At 48.4% G+C, this 22371-nt stretch overlaps 1 protein-coding gene across 2 annotated transcripts in view; it reads left to right on the top strand.

The window, feature by feature from the left end:
- The window catches only part of LRP1 (LDL receptor related protein 1), a 1298976-nt gene that overhangs the window by 551561 nt on the left and 725044 nt on the right, over positions 1-22371 (top strand). For both annotated transcript variants that reach the window (XM_085654639.1, XM_085654638.1), the window contains exons 35-36: positions 1577-1708; positions 2975-3109. In XM_085654639.1, the coding sequence (XP_085510765.1) occupies positions 1577-1708; positions 2975-3109 (267 nt within the window). The remainder of the gene's footprint in view (positions 1-1576; positions 1709-2974; positions 3110-22371) is intronic.

Raw genomic sequence — 22371 nt, 5'->3', positions numbered from 1 at the left:
CCAGCCCGCTCTGGTGCCAAATGGGTCCCAGGGCAGAGGGTGGCATTCCTCAGGTCTGGGGGGAAGTAGTTGTTGCATGTCAAACGCGGCAGAGGATTTGAACCTTCCAGCCTTGACATGCTAGTTCACAAGCTATCCTACTGGAGGAGGTGAGATCTTTTTCCGCCAGAGAAGGCATTGTTTCTGGCCTCAGAGCACGGGCTCTCACCTACAGGGGTCACAAACTCATCTACGGTGGCAGGCTAAATGATCCCAGTCAGTCAGCACACTTGAGGACTAGTAGGCTTTCTGGGGGCACCTCTAAGGTGCATTTCATAATAAATCTAGTTACGTTAATTAAGACAAGGTGTTTAATTCCAGACACCATTGGTTTGAATGCAGCCATCATGTAGCTGGGTAACTCGTAATGACCAGTGCCCAGTACATGTCCTTAAGATGGCTGCCTGATCACTTGTAATATCTAGTAATGGAACTAGATATCACAGGGGCCTGTTTGTTCATGCAGATGTGCTCTCACATATAATATAATGCACCCTGTATTAGGGCTCTAGGGCGTGCTATGAGCTGACTTACATATAGTATATGCAGTGTACCTTGGCATGGAACACAGGGAGTGTGCCATGTCGGTGTTTTCAACATGGTTTGCACCATTTCACGTATTTTGCAATGGCCGTTTGCATACAGGTTTTCTGTGTGTCCCCTTGGGTGGCATAATACATGCTGCAGCCCATAGGGGCCTTATTTAGTACCCATGCCTTGGGTACCAGGGATAACATTTACTAGGAACTTGCAGGGGTACTAAAGTCCTTGCAAATTGGGTTACAATTAGACATTTAACTTGTTTTAAGGGAAAGAGCATTGGCACTGGGGGCCTGGTTAGCAGGGACCCAATGCACTTTCAGTCAAAAGCATCAGTACTAGGGCAAAACGTGGGGGTGACCAGACGAAAAGGCCACTTTCCTACAGCAAGCACAAAGGCATTACCTCATGTGGCTGTGTCCATTCCCTTTGACATCCGATCATCAGAAAATGTGCACCTGTGCAGTCAGTATTAAATTAGGCCATAGTTGCCTTCTGCCCCTTTTGTAGTTCAGTTTTACTCTGGATGCAATTAGCTGGTGCATCCAGGGGCTCTTCTGTAATATGACATTTGGTGTTTGTTTACTTTGAAAACATTATTACATGCATTGTCTTTAGCACCATGAACTATAATTCTTACCTGAACATGAGCAATATAATCTGCAATGCAAGTTCATATTTTATTGAATATTTCCTCTTCTTCATTGTGTTCTGGTAATCTTCTAATTTTCCTCTTGTCAATGCCATATGATCACTGAATAAATGAACATTAAAGTAAAAGTCCTAAGAGAGAAGCAAACCTCTAGAGCCAGTTGAGTTAGTACGGTGTTTATCACAAGTCACAGGAGCAAAATGACCCAACTCCAGTGTACTATTTCCTGTGCCTATACCCATCATCACCTGTCTCGTAGCACCATCTCTTTGGAGTTCCACAAATAGTGTCTGCCTTCAGCCTTTTGCCCAATCCCCTAACCCTTCCGACATGCTGTTTTCTCAGGTGTGGGCTCCTTCCTGCTCTACTCTGTCCATGAGGGAATCCGTGGCATCCCGCTCGACCCCAACGACAAGTCTGATGCTCTGGTTCCGGTTTCTGGAACTTCCTTGGCCGTTGGGATAGATTTCCACGCAGGTGAGCTCCTTCCCTTTTCTCTGTATGAAGTTTAAAAAAAAAAAAAAATAGAATTATTTTGTACAGGAATCACGGATTTGTACCTAGACTTGTATTGATATAAATCTCTCCTTTTGTCACTGTCCTTGCTTCTCTTCTGTCTCTTAAACCACTTCAATTGTGTTTGTATGTTTATCTGTTTCATTGATTGCTTATGTTTGTTGGAACAGTGTGTAATGGATTTAAAATCACCAGAGTGTATAATAATGGGAAGATGAGTGGATTATACTGTACCTCAGTAGGCTTACAGCTTCAACTTGTTACATGCCCTTAGTTAAAAAAAAAAAAAACTAATAGTTACAAGAGCCACACTTATTTTGCATTCTTGTGTGAACCTTGGCACTTAAAGGAGTGTGCTTTTCTAAGTATAATGGACTTGACCCCAGCAAAGTCCAAGTTAAATGCCATTTCAATACAGATATTGTCCATGTCCACGTCTTAGCTTGGTTGCAAGGGAATGGTTTAGTAACAGGGTATTAAGAAATATAAGATAAAGTGGTGTTGATAGCTCCTTGGCAGTGTTGTAGCCCCTGTATTTATAGGTCGTTGGGTATAATCTGACGCAAATTGGTAGCAATTAAAACGTGTTAACTTCTGCAGCTAGTTCATAGTCTATCTTTAATTGTATCTTTATCAATCTTGGTCACGGTCTCCTCAGGGATGCACATGAAGTAAATATGCATGGAGTCCGATTGATATTATTACCCTGTATCATAGATTTACTGGACATTGATTGGTTGGCAGTGTGTGAAGATGTTTACCCTGCTGTGAAGAACTTAAAGCCCAATTGCCCTTATTTCACCCCCTCTTACAACAAAGTCCATGCCTTAATTTCACTCAAGTTTTAGAAAGAGATTATGTACTTCATGGAAATAACTACTCACTTACTTACTGGAGAGTGTGAAAAGCTTGCAGAACTCTGAGGTACTCCATTCTATAATGGTTCTGAAACTAGCATCTTTCACCTGCACTGAATTCATTTATTGTGGAGTGTGACTTCTGGCTATCCCAGGATGCACCATTCTGCCCACTCCAAAGATGGTGAGACCCCTCTTCTGGTGTACAGACCTCACTAGCCCACCCTGGGGTGTGGCTACCTCAGGGCTACACTCACCTGGGGAAACTGATTTGACTATTTCCCTCTCTCTGCTCCCCGTGCTACCAAGTCTATCTAAATAACTTGTAATGAAATTGATCCCCCACCATGTCTTTTCTTGCCTACTTCAGCCAATGACACCATCTATTGGGTAGATATGGGTCTCAGCACCATCAGCAGAGCCAAACGTGACCAGACCTGGCGTGAAGATGTCGTGACCAATGGCATTGGACGTGTGGAGGGCATCGCCGTGGATTGGATTGCAGGTGAGCAACTTGCCAAGGTTCCCCATTTTGATGGTGTGTGTATTTTCTACCGTATTATGGAGGCATAATCACTGGGGAGTTCGCTCCCCAGTGCAGATGACTGATGTAAATGCACAATGCGGTGACCACTGATCACTTCCAGTTACCTCAGTCACTCAAGAGAGGCGGTAAGAGGTATTTCAAAAGTTCAGCAAACGCACTTGCACCTGCCTTGCTCCTGCTGCAAAGGTCGAAAGGTTTTACTTTTACTGCATGTATTTCAATGTTGTTATTGGTGAAAATATTCTTCAAGGTCTTAAATTGAAAGAAGTAAAAGAAGTGTGCATAGAGTTACACTGCCAGTCTACAGATGTACAGAGAAGGACAAGCAGATGGCTTATTTATATTGAGACTGGAGATGCACAAGGAAGATCTGATTAACATCTATTAGGATATGCCAAGCTGCTCCTTCAGTTCTGCAGAGATCTCAGAAGCCACCTAACAGAACCAGGCACTTCCCTTTCTAACATTTGTAATGCCATGGGCTTGCCTATTGCTGGCTGTAATTTAGATGATGTGGCATTGGCACTTTTGTTATGAACTCTTATGAACTTTGTGTTACTTTGGGTGGGGTTGTTGGGTAGGATTAATTAGAGAAGATCATGTGGTTCTTCTCTGATTTACCAATCACTTGTCATTCAACAGTTTTTCCTGCCTATTCCTCCTTCACTTTTATTAGACTCTCATGATGATTGGGTACTAAGTTCATTGGAGTATGCATTTAGACGTCTGTCTCTACAGAGATACAAGTAAAGCTAACAGTCGTAGGAGTAGCAATTTGCTTGGCAGACATTTAACCGCTTTTAGGGCTTTTCCATAATGCACACGCATAAAATATTTTATAAATAAAGTGCTGCGGAAATACCAGGTCTGTCGACCATTCAGAGATCGGTATTTCTAAAGTATTGATGGGGAGAGCATTATGTATAATGGTGAGTCCGCTTTTTGATTCTCGTGAGGCTGGGAACACCATACCCCATTATTTCCTCAAATTATCCCAGAAGTACTTTATCATTAATAATTAGAAAAATGCAGATTCGATTTTACACTGCCAGCTGTAGGCTCCTCTGCCATGCTGTTGTCTCTCCTTCTCTTCTGCTTGGCAATTGCCTATAGCTGCAGAGAGGGCTAGAAAAATCTTAATGAAAATGTATGTCGCATTTTAGAGTTCCTCAAGTGAGCATCACCCAGTGCTGTGTGTGCTTCCTTCACACACATGCATATCAGGATACCAATGATGAGGCAAGTGGTCATGGGGCACTGGTTTGCTCTGGACCCTACGTTTGCTCTCCAGTGTGCGGCATAGATATTAATCAATGATACGCGTGTACAGCACAGCTCTCAAATTTCTCTGTTCCACGTGTGATTAGGTGATCCAGTCCAGTTTTTTCTATTTATTTCTCTTACTTATTGTCCTTAAAATGTGATGGGATAAACTGGACAGCACGTACCAGAATGAAAAAAAGAAAAATCAACTTGATTGGATTAGCTACTCTTGGATGGAATTGTAAACATCAGAACTGATACAGGCACGTAAAAGGTGCAGGAGCTAATTGAATCTTATTCTTCTGCTTAGGTGCATGCTTATTTTTATATTGTTTCTCCTTGCAGGTGGGTTCGTTGTTAGGCCCCTAGCATCTTGGTCGTGATGTGTCGAATAGGTAGCAGATGTAGTAATGCAATCAATTATATATTTTCTGCATGTTCTGGTAGAGCAAATAAATAAAACCTTTTCTCTGCAATGAACTCCTGTTGCTCCAAAAGAGTTACTTTTTAGGTCTCGCCTGAGCCAGCGCTTTAGCGCTGCTCTGGCGAGAGCTTTAGTAAACGGGGGATTTGGAAGTGCAAACTAGTGCTTTCAGGCCTCCAAATACAGTGCATGTGCGCCGGGCGCGCGCACCATTTGGCAGCCTGTGTGATCATTTTGGGGCCGCTTTGATGTTCACAGTGAGCCGCGCGGCCACTGAGAACATCAAAGCGGCCGCGAAAGTGCTCACCATTTGCCAGCTTGCGTGCCTCTCTCCCCTACCCCCTCCCTTATCCCACTTCCTGCTTGTTCTCTTTGTGTTACTACAGCCCACCACTGCGCCCGGTTTCATATTTTAAATTAACGCGGTTGCTTCTAAGTGTTGCCAAAGAATACAAGGTACTGATATCACCTATTTTATCACAACTGGCCGAGGGACTTTGTCTAAATGTCAGCATGGATGTTTAAAGAGTGGGTCTGAAAAAATAAGCAGTGTTGGGAAGAGTCATTTGAAACTGTTACAGCGCAAATGGAATGGAAACTTTCGAACAACATTCTCATCTCAGTAAGAAACTTGCCAGCTTGCTGTTTAAACAGCATCCATATGTACAACTTTATGAAAGCCACATTACAGCTCCTACCAATAATAACGATCTTTACCAGGGGGCGACATTTCTTTTTATTGTACCGCTGCAGACTCGCAGGGTGCCATCTGCGTGGGTCATGTTACAAATGTTGCTTTCAGTTTCGCAGACTTGTTAAAGCTGGAGAACACCTCCCCGCCTCCTCCTCCCCTACCCCTTCCTTTCCTCCCCCGGCTCCTTCCCGCCTCCTCCTTTTTTGGCGGCCAAGCTAGTAAACAAGCGACAAAGCCACTCCATCCTAAATTGACATCAGTACAGCGCCCAATAACCCTCCTAATTCACCCTTCACTGTGAATGCAAACTTACATTTTTAGGGTAAGTTTTCCGATATTGCAGCCAATAAAGTTCACATTTCATGTTTTGCTGCTTCTCTCATCAAATTTACCTTCACATTAACAATCTCCCCCAACCCCCCACCGTCGAACTATTTTTCGTATGGTAAAGATTCCCCTTTTAAAACTCTTCCACCAACATTCACTGAAAAGCACACTGCAGTTAGAACATCGTGCCCTATAAAACTAAGCTCCATATAGAATCGACCCCCTTAAGAAGCACACCACCATCAAACAGTCCTTCTATGCCTTCAACACCCATAAGACAATTTATCCTAAATGAACATCATCCTATGTGAAAATCCACATAATACACATTCTCCTGCATTAGCATCCTTCTCACATTACTTTTTTTGCAGGGCCACTCACCTCCAGCTTTTTTTATTAAAACTTTGCAACATGCTGAACACAAGCCACAATACTCCACAATATAGCTTAAACACATTAGCAAAGCCAACAGATCTGGCTAAACACTTATAAGATCCCAAAGGCGAGACCTATTGGCTTTGCCAATGCTTGTTAGAGTTAACCATCCGAAAACCTGTCACACTACCAGGTCTACTGAACATGATGAAAAGTGGGTGTTAACATCGGCACTCCTAATTCAGGGAAGATGTTCATGATAGAGGCAATATGGACTTTGGCTCCAATTCCTGCTCCGATGCCATCCCTCCTGGTTTATTCTGGAGATTGTCACTATCTTTCCTTTAAAACGTGGCTAGGCACAGGACTAGTTGTTATAAAGTAGTATTTACATCCCTGACCACGTTGAGGTCCTGAGATTTATAAGGCTCTAGACGGCAGGTTAAAAAAATCGAAGATTAATCCATTGTGTTCTTGCCATGTGAGACCATGTTATTTGCTTCCTGAGTTAAGGTCCTGCTCCTCAATCACCCAGTCTCGGACAAGGAATTCCAAGCCTATGTTTGTGATAGAGACTTCTAACTGCATATTTTCACCCTTGTATTAATATTCCCCCAGGCGTCAGAGTGGATCCGGAAAATCTTATGCAGTACCGTACTGCACCGCACAGATGTAACTCCACACCGGAAGTGATGAGTGAGGCCCTATGTAGGCACCACACATGCGTGCTGCCATCCATTCCTTTCTGTTTTTTACCAACACATGCGGATCTGGAGCAACCCCTCATATCTTTAGAAACTGTACGTTTCTAAAAATGTAGTGTGCAAGGGAAAATATCACCACTCATGTCTCGAAGGTTCAAATCTTGTGACTGACCCACATTACTATGAAATCTGTTTATTGGCATTTTGTTAATATAAACATAGCACGCAGTACATTCGAGTGAACTGACCGACAATGAGTCAACAGGCCCAATGACACCTCTCTAATCGTGTACATGGTGACCAACAGGATCCAGTGTCGCACCCGTTTGCTATGAAAGACAAGTGTTATGAATCTCCGAACCAGTCCCATTGTCTCACCACCCCTCCTAGTCTCACGTCACCAGGGGATGTGTCCCAGGGGAGCCACTCATATTACACCCGTTTTTCCTTCGTATAGTCTTCTAAACAGTTCATTTAAACAATAAGAAAAAAAAGGGGAAGAAGCAGACCAACAAATGCACTAGCATAACCACAGCAGCAGGCTCGGTCCGTACTATAAAATCGCCATGTCCCCTGATCTGACCCTCCCCAGCGGCTCCCCGCCTCCCAGTACAGCCCACCCCATTGATGGCAACTCTCCATTCCCCCGCACATCACCTGTGTCAGTTAAGGCCCTTGCAACATCACCCAAGCCTGACCCCCAGCCGAACCTCCGCCCTCCTCTCCCACGGTAATTGCCTCCCCAGCGTGCGCCCCACAGAGTCCCAGGGCATCCCCATCTAGCTGCATCAAGGTCTGCAAATGTGTGCTCCACTGGCTCGCTATTGGTGTTCGCCTTATGCCCAGTGTCTCCTCCCGTAAGAGGGCCGTGCCCTCTGCCCCTGCCCACACCAGCAGCGAACTTCGCCACGCCCGCGCTCGGGGGGGGGGCTCTGCCGCCTTCCAGCGTTTGGTGAGCAGTCGCTTCGCCACCACCAAACCCAAGTCGAAAAAACGAGAGGCGACTTTCGTGGAGGGGGTTCTACGAAACAAGTGCATGCCAGCATGCCGGCCATTCCAACGGCACCTGGTGGCCCGCGCATTTACTTAATACACCGTGCACCATCCGCCAATATGAGTCCAGCGCCGGGCAGCTCCACAGCATGTGAACCAGTCCAGCATTCTGAGCCCTGCAGTGCGGGCAGCTTGCATCTGTGCGATGGAAATATGGGTTTATAGCGTCGGGAGTGAGATACGCTCTATGTAGTATAAAGTATTGAATTTGGCGAAACCGCATGTTCCTGGGAATACGTGTCGGCCCCCGTAGCGCATTACTCCATTCCTTGTCAGCCAGTGGGCGATCCAAGTCCGCTTCCCATTTACGTCGCAACGGAGACAAATCGGTCGCTGCCTGCGTGCGCAGGGAAGCTGCGAACCAACGTATCATGTGGTGCCCACGTCCCATGACATGTAGATATTGCACCGTGAGGTAATGCTCCGGCTCCTCTTGAAGAGCTCCCCATCGGCTCGCCAGTGTCGATATTAGCGAACGGTGACAGAGGAATTGGCCGGCTGGTAACCCCGTCTCCTCCGCCAATAGGGCAAATGGGATAAGAGCACCATCGCGGTAGAGATCCCCTAATGTGTGAATATCCACCGCATGCCATTCTGCAAGCTCAGCCGAGCGCTGTATCCCCCGCCCACTAGGGGAACCCTCAATCGGTATGGCAGGAGCGTAAGGGACACTCTTCCGGGTCAAGTAAAGAGCGCGTCGGTAACATTTATAGGCCACTCCTACCAGGAGGGGCCCCGGCTTAACCACCCTGGCAGTCGGGTGGAACAATGCCATGACAGCCGTCAGAGGGATAGGTGGCTCCGTGGATGCCGTGTCGTCCCGTTCTCTATCTGCCAACCACCTGGCCACCCATTGTAGTTGTGCTGCCAGGTAATAATACGCAAAGCATGGCATCGCGAGGCCCCCTTGACCCGTAGGAAGATATAACTTGGATAGTGCCACCATGTGGCGCGCAGCACCCCACATAAAGTCCTGGAGTGAGCGCTCCAAGGCTGCAAAAAAGGATGCCGGAATGTAGACTGGTAGGTTAGCAAAATAGTAGAGGAGCCTGGGCAGAACCACCATTTTAACTAAGGCGATGCGTCCCGTGACCGATAGGGGGAGGGTACCCCAAAAGCGCATCTGGGCTCTAACCGCCGTTACTGCCCTGCCCAGGTTACCCTCAACCAGGTCAGCCGGCTGCCTATACACTTGAATGCCCAAGTAGCGGAATGTGTCCGGTTGCCATTTAACAGGCACGCCTCCCAGGCGGTATTGGGGATCCAGAGTAGCAGCTCAGAACGGGTAAAGGCACGACTTGGCCGCATTTACCCGTAGACCAGAGAGTGCAGCAAATTCCGTCAGGACTCGTTCCAGGTCCCCGGAGATGTGCGCCACATCTTTAATGAAGACCAGGAGGTCATCCGCGTACAAGGAGACTTGGTGAGTCGCGTCGCCCATGGGGATGCCGTCTGTCAATACCCTCCGTAGGGTAGCTGCTAAAGGTTCTATGGCAAGCGAAAAAAGGAGGGGCGAAAGAGGGCATCCCTGCCTGGTACCGCGACCAACCGGGATGGCCGCAGAAATGTACGGGCCGGTTCTCACCCGAACCACAGGGTTCTTATAGAGAAGCGCCACCATTTGGAGGAACCCAAGGCCTAATCCATAGTGTGACAGCGCCGCCACCAAATACCCCCATTCGAGGCAGTCGAAGGCCTTTTCGAGGTCTAACACTAAACAGCCTGCCCTCGGCCAACGCTGTGCTCCATCTGCGGCAACACAGAAGAACCGTCGCAGGTTAAGAGCGGTGCTGCGCTTGGGTACAAACCCATTCTGGTCCCTGTGCACCAGCACAGGTACAGTTGGGGCCAGCCGCTCCGCTAGGACCTTGGCCAGAATTTTGTAGTCAGTGTTGAGGAGGGCAAGGGGGCGATAGGATCCCAGGTTGGTAGGGTCTCGTCCAGGCTTGAGTAAAGAAATCAGGTATGTCTCCCTCATGGAGGCAGGTAGGGTAGCCTCTTAAAGGGCTGTGAGATATAGCGCGTGCAGCCGAGGCACCAGGGATTCCCGGTAAGCTTTATAATACTCTGCCGGGAGAACATCTGGTCCAGGCGCCTTGCCAGAAGCCAGCGAAGCCACGGCCTCTCCTATCTCCTCCAGCGAGAAGGGGCCCTCCAGTGATTCCTGATGGGCGTCCGGAATCGTGGGCAGACAGGCGGCTTCAAGAAACCGATCCAGATCCTGTGCCTGTCCACGTCCTATGTGACTGACCCACATATGGTATGCCTGGGGTGGCTGGGGTTAAACCATGACTCTCAGGCCTGCAGTGACTGTGCCTTGATGCACTGCTAGGCCAACAAGGGTTGGGATCAAAGCTGTTCATAGCGAAGTACCGTAGGACTTAATGTTGTGATTGGTTGAGGTACAAAGGGAATTCCTGGTCCTGCTCCCAAGGTCATTATTGCGACAGATAGGTGTTGCGGTCCAAATCTTCGAGTACGTGGAAGAAAAAGCACCAAAAGTCAAAACGGGACCATCCCACCACTCTGTCTCCTGAGAAGGTGCAAGGGCCTCTTTGTACTTCTGGGTCTTGCTCCCAAAGCTGTTCCCCTTCAGAGCCCATTACAATAGTTGTTCTGTGGCAATCTAAATTCCCAGGGCCAAGTACTATGTTGCAGCAAATCAAGGCATTTCAGGAAGCCATAATCTGTTTTTTTACATGTTTACCACTCCCTCTGGTGCTCCTTTGGGACCCAAAGAGCCGAGAGACTTTCCAACTGGGATTCTGCCAGCAAGTCTGGCTTGGGCATCATTTCGGACCTCCGGGTTTCCGGACCGACCATGGTACTAGTTCCCTCTCCAGTGCCAAAATCCACTATTGATGGCCTGTGGTGTAGCTAGGGATGTAGGGGGAGGCGGCGGCACTGTTTTTGGGGGCACAGAGGTGAGCAAGTCGTGTCTGATGACTACCACCATTCCCCACGACCCCGCCCCCGCTCTTACCTGTACTAGGTGGCAAATTTAGTGTCCGCCCTGGTTGACAATAAGTCTCGCTACGCCACTGGTGTCGGCCCCATCTAATTTGGCCGATGACGGCCAACGCATATTGCTTTTCGGCAATGCCCCGACTTCAAACAAGGCCACCCATTGCTTTGACTGAACCGAGGCCTTTAAACCACTTTTCTGATTCTGTTTAAATGGCCTTGACTCCTGAAAGAGCTTGTGTCCTACATGAATTGTTTGGCACAGGTTCTGATAATGGTGGGTATGATGCTGGAGAAGAGTTTGACCAGCCTTACCGTTAGGATAATTGGTATAAAGATCTGTAGGATGCCAGTGGTCTGGATACTTTCTCAGACGCTGGACTGGTTGCAGCTTCAGATCCTGCCACAGAAGAAATTGCCTCCTTTTCAGTGGTTGTACAGTGGGCGGTAGAGGTTCTTGATCTTCATCTCTCTACTCAGGAAGTAAAGACCCAATATATTAATTGGGCTACTTCAGTCTGGTCAAACAAGTTCTGAGACCCTACTTCCATTTAATGAGCTTTTAGGGGCCTGGGCTAAACCCTGTTCAGGCCCCTCTGTTGATAGTCAGGTGTCCAGTCGCCATTGCTCTGCTCTCAGGGACCCAGACTTACTCACCCTGCACCCCACTCCTGAGAGCCTTGTGGTGAAGGCTTTGCTCAGCAAGTTTAATCCAAATGTGTTCCCATCTACTCCTTCTGACCGAGAATTGAAGAGGTTACAGTATTTTGGGGAAAGGGTCTTTTCATCTACAGGTTTGGCCCTTTGCTCTGTGAATTCCAACTGCGTTTTAGGCCACTAATCTTATGACTTGTGGGACTCGGTTGCCCAGGTGCTACCTAGGATTTTGGAATACACTTGTGCCATCCTCTCTTAGGCTATACAAGGTGCTTGTGATTCAGCCAAGTTTACAATTTGCTGCAGTCTGGACATCACAGACTCTTGGTAGAGCCACCGGCACAAGAGTGGCTCTTCTCAAGCTGCCTGCCTGGATGCAATCCTTTGGCTTTTCAGCTGATGTCCATAGCAGTCTTATGGACATGCCATTTGACAGTTCTCGTCTTTTGGAGGATAAAGCAGACTCCACCCTGGAGCTCTTTAAAGACGTCAGGGTCACAGCTAGCTCCCTTGGCCCATCTGCTTCCCAGAGCCAGCCGTATTTACAATTTCACCCAGTCAGTGGTTATGGTATGGGTTTTCAGTCTCACCTGCAGGTACAGACAATGCATCGGTCTCCCCTGCCCTTTTGTGGCCGCGATGCCCACAGAACACATGGATCATAGGGGCAGTGTGCAGCCCAGTCTTCTGCTACTCCAGCTGCTGCAGCCCCAAGCCTCTTTAGAGTGTCCTTCAGTCAGAGGCAATATCCCACATTTCCTGCTAGGGTGGCAGTCAGTCAGTCACATACTTTTAATCGATAATTCAAAATCATAAAAAGACACAGATACAATATTTATCACATTTGTGCAGATCCAACATTAAAAATACATTAAAATTTCCTAAAATATCCATTCTACACATAAAAATAGCGAACAATTCCATATACAGTAAACTAAAAAGAAATCACTTCAGCAATCATAAACAAACTGCAGCTCCCAAAGGGCCTACTCTATTCTTTGTTTTATTGATCTGCACGGCTGCCACTAGGAAATTTGCAACATGAAAAATAATCCGGGTACTGCTCAACAGTTGCAGATAAATAAGTGCTGGCCTAACCTGGACAAACCCTGCATCCCTTAACACTGGTAACAGATACTTTTTCCTAATGTCTGAGTAATACTCGCAGAACATGACAAAATGCAAAGTATTTTGTAATGAAAAATTGTCACACTTGCAGGGCTCAGCATTATCCGGTAATCCCCATTTAGGAAAATTTCCCAAAGAGAGATGAATTAAGTTAAATCTGAATCTGGTTAGCAGAAACCTATGAAAAGGGCGTGTAAACTGTCTTAAGATAATGCTCCAAACCTGGTGAGCTCACTAGCCCAAAATGCAATCTTGCCATAGTTTTTTTCAGCTCTAATTCCTCCCTTTTAGTTGATAGGTTTGCCATGGCAGTTATAAAATTTACATCTGTTTTCTTAATAGTTTCCGGGGCCGTAAAAAGCCCTGAACATCCACGTTTTTTAAAAGTAGATTCGATGTATGCTAACCAGGGAATTTTCCCAGCCTTGTCAAGAGTTAAACAGTCTTTTAGAATCAAATGATTCAATGTGATCTCCTGGTTAAACCAGGTCTTAAGCCAGCAAATTAGCGGGGCTGTTTTCAATATATCAGAGACATAACCCAGCCCCATCTCTGCATGAATCGAAAAGGTAGGGGTAGACTGTGGTACGGATAACAAGGTTCTTAGAAATATATTCTCTACCACTTGGATTTGAAGATCTTGTGAGCTATACCCCCAAATCTCAGAGCCATAAGTAGCAATTGCTAGGCACTTAGCTTTATACACCTTTAAAATGGCTTCCATGGGTCTAGCCCCAAGACGTTTTGAAAAGCCCATAAGGGCTGAGGTAGATCTGGCAAATACATTTCTTTTGTGTTTCATTTGGGAACCCCAGGACCCCAGGTCATCAAATAAGAGCCCTAAATAAGTAAAAACGGGGACCCTTTTAACCTCATCACTCCCACAGAAAAAATACATCATTCTTTTCTTTCTACTTTGTTCCCCCACAATCATTACATGTGATGTTTTAACATTTATTTTCAGGTCTAAAGACTCCATAAATTTGCCAAACTTATCCAGCAGGTTATTTAGACCGACACCAGTGCGTGCCAATAAAACCGCGTCATCCGCGTAAAGGAGAACTGGTATAATTGTCTCTCCTACACGCGGGACGTCTAATGTTGCTCCCTTCAAGGCAGGTTCCAATGCATTTATATAAAGTGTAAAAAGAAGGGGAGCCAATATGCACCCCTGCCTGCCCCCTCTTTCTGAGTTAAAATACCGTGTGCATCTCCCTTCCTGGGTTACTCGGATAGTGGCTAGTAAACCACAATGAAGGTCAGCCAGGAATTTAACTAGAGCATGGTCTATGCCCATATTCAATAGAATTTGCCTCAGCTTCGATCTGTTTACTAGATCGAATGCCGTTGAGAGGTCCATGAACCCCATATAAAGTGAACCCTTTTTAGCTATGGAGTATTTACTGATAAGGAGCTGTAAATTTAAGCATTGATTTAATGTGCTCCTTTTGGATCTAAAAGCATACTGAGCATTGGACAAGATTCCACTCCCCTCAATACAGTCTGTCAACCTCACCAAAATAACTCTTCCTAGAACTTTCACCGCAGAGTCTATCAGGGAAATAGGCCTGTAGCATGATGGGTCATCTCTTTGGCCTTTTTTAAAAACCGGGATAATAATGGAGTTAGACCAAGAAGTGGGAAAATAATTCGACCCCGAGGCATTATAGACATTTGTAAATATCCTTGCCCATAATCTAGGGAAACTTTTAAATAGGTCCGCTGGGACCCCATCCGGTCCTGGCGCCTTATTTTTTCTGGTCTCCTCAATTGCTCTTACCACCTCAGTCTCCTGGAAAACCACTGATGGGGCTAATTCCAAGTTAAAAATCGCATTTTGTGAACCCACTGCTATCTGACTTCCATAAATCTTCTCAAAGTGAGCTATCCACTGGTCATCAGGAATAATACAGTCTAGAGGGGAATTATCTTCTCCAGAAAAAAGGGCTCATTAATAATAAGCCCAAATTTCCCACTGTCCCTCAAAGTCTCTGGTAGCAAAAGTTTATCCCATGCCTCTTCTTTGATCTGATTTTTCCTAACCCCTATAGCTTGTTTGTATGACTTCCTTAACTCCTTGACTAGCTCCCTGTTTCTGGGGGACTCTTTTAATGCTTTAAGGAGAGCTGAGTGTGCCCTAGAACAGGCGCTATCAAACCATCTTTTTCCTTTACCAAATACATGATGACTATTCATGGTCAAAGAGCTATTAATTTGGTTACAGATAGCATCAAAGGCCCCCATAATCAGTGCACTAGGTGCAGCAGGGTCCAGGCAAATGGTAACCTCACTCCCTACTTTGGACAAGACTTCCCCTATAAAAGATTCTGGGATTACTTTTGTCCATTTTAATCTCCTGCCCTGATCAGTTGGTATCACCTCACGCCTAGTACCAGTGATCTCTGTTCCATTAAAACTTAAATAGTCCCCCGGAGCCATTTCTAAAATCACGGGGTTGTGATCGCTAAATACAGAGTTCTCTTCCAGGGGATCCTCATCAATAGTCATAAGCATTAGAATATTCCCGCCCATGTGCGGGATCCCGGAAACAGTATATTATATGTGCCCCACATATATATATATATATATATATATATATATATATATATATATATATATATATATATATATCCATACATATATACCTATATGTATACACAAGCAATTGCAGCCCATAAACCCTAGAGCTGAACCATGCTGTAAGTAATTTCCACTACACATAAGAAAATAGCATTATAAACATGAGAAACAACATTATAACTTGTTTGGAAACTGTTTTAATGCTTAGAAAACAGCAGAAATTCTTAGAAAACACTGAAAGCATAGGAAGCTCCCAGGCTGCATTGCAAATACCCAGTCTAAAAAGACTGAAAAGCTAACTCATAGCTGCATAGCAAAAAACTGACACCGTGCCTTTAAGGCACACCTGACCCCCACCTTCCCATCATGCCTCAGGGGTGGCAGTTAGGCCAGTTGTTCTTTCCGGCTCCTTCTGGAAGGATCCTGGCAACAGAGCTCCACTTTTTTCTGAGTTTGTCAGAAAATATTGTCTGTTTTTCAACTGTTTTTTTCCCTTACTTCGACGTTTTACATCTAAGTCAGTAAGAGGCTGCCTTTTTTAGGCATTTTTGGGCATTTTTTCCAACTTAAAATGCCTTCTCTTTTCGATCCTTGCCCTGCTTGTGGCAAGAAGAAGGCCAGGACTGACTCTCATAGGGTCTGTATCCTGTGTCTACCGGAGGATCATGATTCCAAGACATGTACTCACTGCCAGAGCCTGTCCAAAAGAACTTTGAAGGACAGAGAGCGAATTCGCGTTTATGGCCTGGCACAACCATCCAGAGGCCGATCTCCGGTGAGGAAGGGCTCCAAGAGGCCTAGAGATTCATCTAGAAGCAAGTCCTCTCGTCCTTCCGCCTCAGCGTCGGGCTCGGCGCTGAGAAAAGATGTTCCGGTAGGTCGTGTTTCCAAAAAGAGGCTTTCGACAGCGGGCTCGCCGTCGAGAGCAGGTACGTCGTCGACGTCGAAGTCCAGACCGCCATCGTCAACTTGGCGACTATCGGCGTCGAGATCTAGAGCCTCTCCGCCGTCGTCAACCCGGCGACGTTCGGCGTCGAGAGACACCACCCCTCCGCTGTCGTCAACCCGGCGACGATCGGCGTCGAGGAGCAGGGAACCTCCGCCGTTGTCAACCAGGCGACGATTGGCGTCGAGGAGCAGAGACCCTCCGCCGTCGCCAACCCAGCGGCGATCGGCGTCGAGGAGCATGGACCCTCCGCCGTCGTCAACCAGGCGACGACCGGTGTCGAGGAGTGTCACCCCTCCGTCGTCGAGGGCACGATCCCCTCCGTCGTCGAGGCTCCATCGGCGTTTGACGTCGAGACAGCAGGATCCTCCGCCGTCATCATCCAAGCGGCGTTCGGCGTCGAGGTTGGCATCCGTGTCGACGTCGAGAGTGGCAGCATCTCCGCCGGCGTCCCCGCGGCGTTCGGCGTCGAGGGAGAGAGGGCTTCCGTCGTCGGCTTCACATCGCCGTTCGACGTCGAGGCGGCATTCTTCGCCCACTGAACATGGCCGCCGGTCCACATCGAGGCGTCGTTCGACGTCGAGAGAAGAGTCCCGGCGAGAAAGGAGACGACGCCACGGATCGACGTCAAGACCGCGCTCGACGTCGAGACAGGCCTCGGACAGGTCGGTGGTCCTGGTGACAGAGTCGGCGTCGCGCCATACCTCCTCTCACTCAGGGGCATCTCCACGACCGGCAACTCCACGAGAACCTGCAGGTCAACCCCGTAGGTCTTCTCCTCAGACTCAGGGGACAATTAATCTGTCGCCCAGATGGCTGCTGCCAGCACATCATTGGCAGGACTCAGGGGCTACAAGGAGGCTGCGGGAATACGTCAGTCCAGTGCATGATTCTCCGCTGCAACGGCTGGTGGCGGCTGTGGACAGAGCTAGTCCCCCCAGGCCAGCACGTCAGAGATCGCCGGACGACAGGCGACGCAGATCGCGCTCCCCCAGACGGGAGGGGCGTTCATCTGGGTCACGGGCTCGTGATCATCGCCGGAAGCGGAGGACTCCATCATCGTCCTCTTCCTCATCCTCCAGGCCCTCCATCAGGGACTATTCACCCACGCTCTCGGGCAGCCCAGTGTCCAGGGTCTCGCCCATAGACGACATCAACACCTACCAGGAGGTGTTGCAGCGGGGAGCGCAGAAGCTGGGGATTGAGATGTCAGTCCCCCAAGTCACCACGTCGGTGATTTTTGAAACACTTCACCAGAAGTCTGCCTCTCGTCCACTGCTGCCTTTGGTCCCAGGAATCATGGAACCAGTCATGGACACCTTTCTCACCCCGGCGACCGTCAAAGCGGTTCCGGCTCGTATCCTCAAAAAATACAAGCCAGTTACCTCTGACCCAGTCTTTGTGAAGATAGACCCGCCGGCGGACTCTGTCATAGTGGCAGCTGCAAGAAAGGGTCAGACGGCGTCGGCCTCCTCTTCCGTCCCTCCAGATAAGGAGAGCAGAACCCAGGACTCATGGGGACGCAGGGCCTGCTGTTCCGCGGCGGCGGCCCTCAAAATCTCCAGCGCGGCGGCGCTTCTGGGCAGGTACGACGGGGCTCTCTGGGACTCGATGGAGCGTTTCAAGTCCAAGCTCCCCAAGGAGGACCAAAAGGACTTTGAGGAGATTGTTACTGAAGGGGCTCTGGTGGCTAATCAGTCGATTAGCACAGCGGCGGATGGTTCGCTAATCTCAGCCCACTCTTACACACACGGCGTGTGCGCCAGGAGGTCGTCCTGGTTGCGGCTGACAGGGCTCAAGCCAGACGCACAGCAACGGATTTTAAACCTCCCGTTCTCTGGCAACTCCCTCTTCGGCACTCACACGGATGAGGAGATGGGGCGCATGAAAACTGAGCTGGACACCCTCAAAGCTGTGGGCTTGGAGAAGAAAAAGGAATTCAAGCGCCGTTTTCGACCCACCCAACGCAAGGGGCCTCAACAGAGGGTTCAAACCCCTCACTGGTCTCGGAGCAAACCCCAAGGGAAAGCGCAGTTTCGAGGCGGAAAGTCCGGCAGGGGCAGAGGTGGACACCAGCAACAGTCCTCCACTACCACAAGAGGAGGAAAGTCATGAGCTGTGGCTTCCTCTACGGCCGTTGCCCACTCCAGTGGGAGGAAGTGCATCACAACATCTAGCAGAGTGGGACAGCATCACAAAAGATCGCTGGGTGCTGAATATACTGCGTCATGGATATGCGCTACGTTTTCGAGCGCGTCCCAGAGACATCCCGCCAAAGAGGTCCCGTCCTCACCACTTAAAACTGCTCCCAGCAGGAGGTGAGGGCCCTTCTGCAAAAACAGGCCATAGAAAGAGTTCCTCCTTCGCAGGTCGGAAAAGGAGTGTACTCCCGGTACTTCCTGGTGCCCAAGAAAGATCAAGAGCACAAGTTTCGGCCGATTCTGGACCTTCGTCTCCTAAACAAAGTCATCGTCAAGGAGAAGTTCCGTATGTTGGCGCTTCACCAAATATGTCCACATCTGCAAGTCGGGGATTGGATGTGTTCGGTGGACCTCCAAGATGCGTACTTTCACATTGCAATAGCGAAACATCACCGCAGGTACCTGCGGTTTGTGGTTGGAAGCAAGCACTACCAGTACAAAGTCCTCCCATTCGGACTCAAGTCGGCTCCGCGAGTCTTCACCAAATGTATGGCAGTGGTGGCAGCCTGCCTACACAAGCAGGGTCTCCTCGTCTACCCGTACCTAGACGACTGGTTGCTGAAGGCTCCATCCCAGCAGCAGGTGAAGAAAGACTTCCAAATCTGTCTGAGACAGTTGCACGCTCTCGGCCTTCACGTCAACATGGCAAAGTCCGTGCAGCAGCCCACTCAGTCCATCCACTACCTTGGCTCCGTTCTGGACACAAGCGTGGGAAGAGGGTATCCTTCGGGGGAGAGACTGTCTTCAATGAAGAGGAAATGCAGGCTTATGCAGCAGATGCGGAGGCCGTCAGCTCGGCAGGTAGCATCTCTGCTGGGTTCCATGGCGTCCTACATTTTTCTAATTCCCAACGCCAGATTGCGAATGAGACCTTTGCAGCAGGCCCTGGAGGACCAATGGGATCAGTCCACAGGCCGTTGGGGAGATCGAATCTCTCTCTCCCAGGTAGCGAAGTCTTCCCTAGCATGGTGGACTCGTCAGGACAATCTGTTGGTGGGAGTCCCGTTTCACCAGCCACTTCCGGTGCAGTCGGTGGTGACAGATGCATCGCTGCAAGGATGGGGGGCCCACATGGGGTGCCTCCAAATACAAGGTCGGTGGTCTGCAAAAGAACAGGGCTACCACATAAATATGCTAGAGCTTCGAGCAGTCCACCTTGCTCTAAAGGCGTTCCTCCCAGCAATCAAGACCGACTCAGTCCTGGTGCAGACCGACAACACCACAACCATGTTTTACCTGAACAAACAGGGCGGGACTCGGTCACGCCCCCTCTCCCTGGAGGCGCAGGCGATCTGGCCCTGGCTGCTCGCCCGGAATCTCTCGGTAGTGGCAGTACACCTTCCAGGGGAGTTGAATATCAAGGCAGACGCACTCAACAGGCACTTCGAAGATCAGCCCGACTGGGTGCTGCACCACGACGTGGTGGCAGACCTGTTCCGTTGTTGGGGTCGTCCAGACATCGATCTGTTTGCAGACGAAAATTCAAAATGCCACGCCTTCGCGTCCAGATTCCACCGTCCAGGGACCAGGGGGAATGCTCTTTTGATGGATTGGTCCGGGACATTTGCCTACGCCTTTCCGCCCCTGCCTCGGATTCCGAAGGTGGTATCCAAGCTGCTCAGATCCGACATGAAGATGAGCCTCATAGCTCCGGACTGGCCGCGCCAGTGGTGGTACCCGGACCTTCTTCATCTCTCAGTTCGACCTCACAGGCGGCTGCCTTGCAGGCCGGACCTGCTGTCCAAGATGGGCGGGAGGATTCTGCATCCCAACCTTCCCTCACTGAACTTAACAGCATGGCTCCTGAGGTCCTGCAATACGGACATTTAGGTCTACCACCTGACTGCATGCATATTCTCAAGGAAGCGAAGCGACCCTCCACAAGAGCGTCTTATGCGTTTAAGTGGAAGAGGTTCTTCATTTGGTGTAGGGACAATCACCTTGATCCTACAAAGGGGCAGGAGGACGTCATCCTTCCGTACCTCCTTCACTTAGCTAGATCAGGCTTGAAGTATGCATCCATCAGGGTCCATTTGTCTGCCATTACAGCTTACAGGAGGTCTCCCAGCCGACCTTCTTTTTTCCAGATGCAGGTGGTCAAGGACTTCTTGCAGGGGTTGAAAAAAGTTTACCCCCCTGTTCGAAACCCTTCGCCTCCGTGGGAGTTGAACTTAGTGTTATCCAAGTTGATGGGCCCACCTTTTGAGCCGATCCACAAAGCTTCTTTACAGCATCTGTCGTGGAAGGCCGCTTTTCTGGTAGCCATTACATCAGCACGCAGAGTAAGCGAAATCCAGGCTCTGTGTACTAAAGAGCCGTACACAGTTTTTCACCAGCACAAAGTGGTCTTAAGGGCACATCCATCCTTTCTCCCTAAGGTAGTGTCTGATTTTCATATTAATCAGTCCATTTCTCTGCCATCCTTCTTCCCGAATCCAGCGACCCCGGCTGAGCGGTCGCTCCACTCCTTAGACCTCAAGAGGGTACTTAAATTCTATCTGGCAAGTACCAGAAGCATTAGGAAGACGGATCAGCTGTTTGTCAACTATGGCGCCATGAGAACAGGCTTCCCAGCTGCTAAACGATCCATTTCCAGATGGATTGTTTCCTGCATTACCCTAGCCTACCAGCTGGCGAAAAGGCCCTTAGCTTTGGCCCATAAGGCTCATTCTACTAGGGGGAAAGCGGCCACAGTAGCTTTCTTGCATGACGTTCCAATGGCAGAGATCTGCAAGGCGGCCACTTGGAAATCGGTTCACACCTTTACCAGGCACTACTGCCTCGAATCCGATTCCAGGGCGGATGCCCAAGTAGGCCAAGCCTCCTTGAGGAACCTGTTTGGGTAGCTGAGTCTATCTGAGCATACTGTTCCTTCTTTGTTTTTCTTTCCTTTGCCCGCAGGGGGATGAGGTGAGGCTCGCTATTCTATTCTAATGCTTATGACTATTGATGAGGATCCCCTGGAAGAGAAGGATTAGTTACTTACCTGTAATCCTAGTTCTCTTCCAGGGGTATCCTCATCAAAGTCATAAGCAACCCTCCCGCCTCCCCGGGCAAAGGTGTGATAGTTTTCAGAGGTTATTATTTTCTTTGTGCCATGACTTTTCAGTCTCCGCAAAGAACAACTGACCTAACTGCCACCCCTGAGGCATGATGGGAAGGTGGGGGTCAGGTGTGCCTTAAAGGCACGGTGTCAGTTTTTTGCTATGCAGCTATGAGTTAGCTTTTCAATCTTTTTAGACTGGGTATTTGCAATGCAGCCTGGGAGCTTACTATGCTTTCAGTGATTTATAAGAATTTCTGCTGTTTTCTAAGCATTAAAACAGTTTCCAAACAAGTTATAATGTTGTTTCTCATGTTTATAATGCTATTTTCTTATGTGTAGTGGAAATTACTTACAGCATGGTTCAGCTCTAGGGTTTATGGGCTGCAATTGCTTGTGTATACATATAGGTATATATGTATGGATATATATATGTGGGGCACATATAATATACTGTTTCCGGGATCCTGCACATGGGCGGGAATATTCTAATGCTTATGACTTTGATGAGGATACCCCTGGAAGAGAACTAGGATTACAGGTAAGTAACTAATCCGTCCCCACCTTGTAAACCAACACTCTAAGCAAGACTAGCGTTGACAAAAATATATAATCTATAACTGTGCCCCGATCCGTACCTTTGTAAGTAGGAGCCCTTACACCTCCCACGACACACCCGGATTCATAGAGATTCGTAGTGGCCAGGAGGTTCTCCATGGCCTCCCCTTGCTTAGTATGTTCAAAATGCGGTTGAACTGAATTTTGGGGGCCATCAGGATTATTAAAAACAAACGCTTGAGCGCAAGGATGAATATTGAAGTCACCCCTGAGAATAACCTTAGAGCTTGGATATTTGACTTT

The sequence above is a fragment of the Triturus cristatus genome, chromosome 4_1 (assembly GCF_964204655.1).
Source record: "Triturus cristatus chromosome 4_1, aTriCri1.1, whole genome shotgun sequence".
In the NCBI taxonomy this organism is placed as follows: domain Eukaryota; kingdom Metazoa; phylum Chordata; class Amphibia; order Caudata; family Salamandridae; genus Triturus; species Triturus cristatus.
Note: the sequence above shows the minus strand (reverse complement) of the source record. Positions and strands in the feature narration are given on the sequence as shown.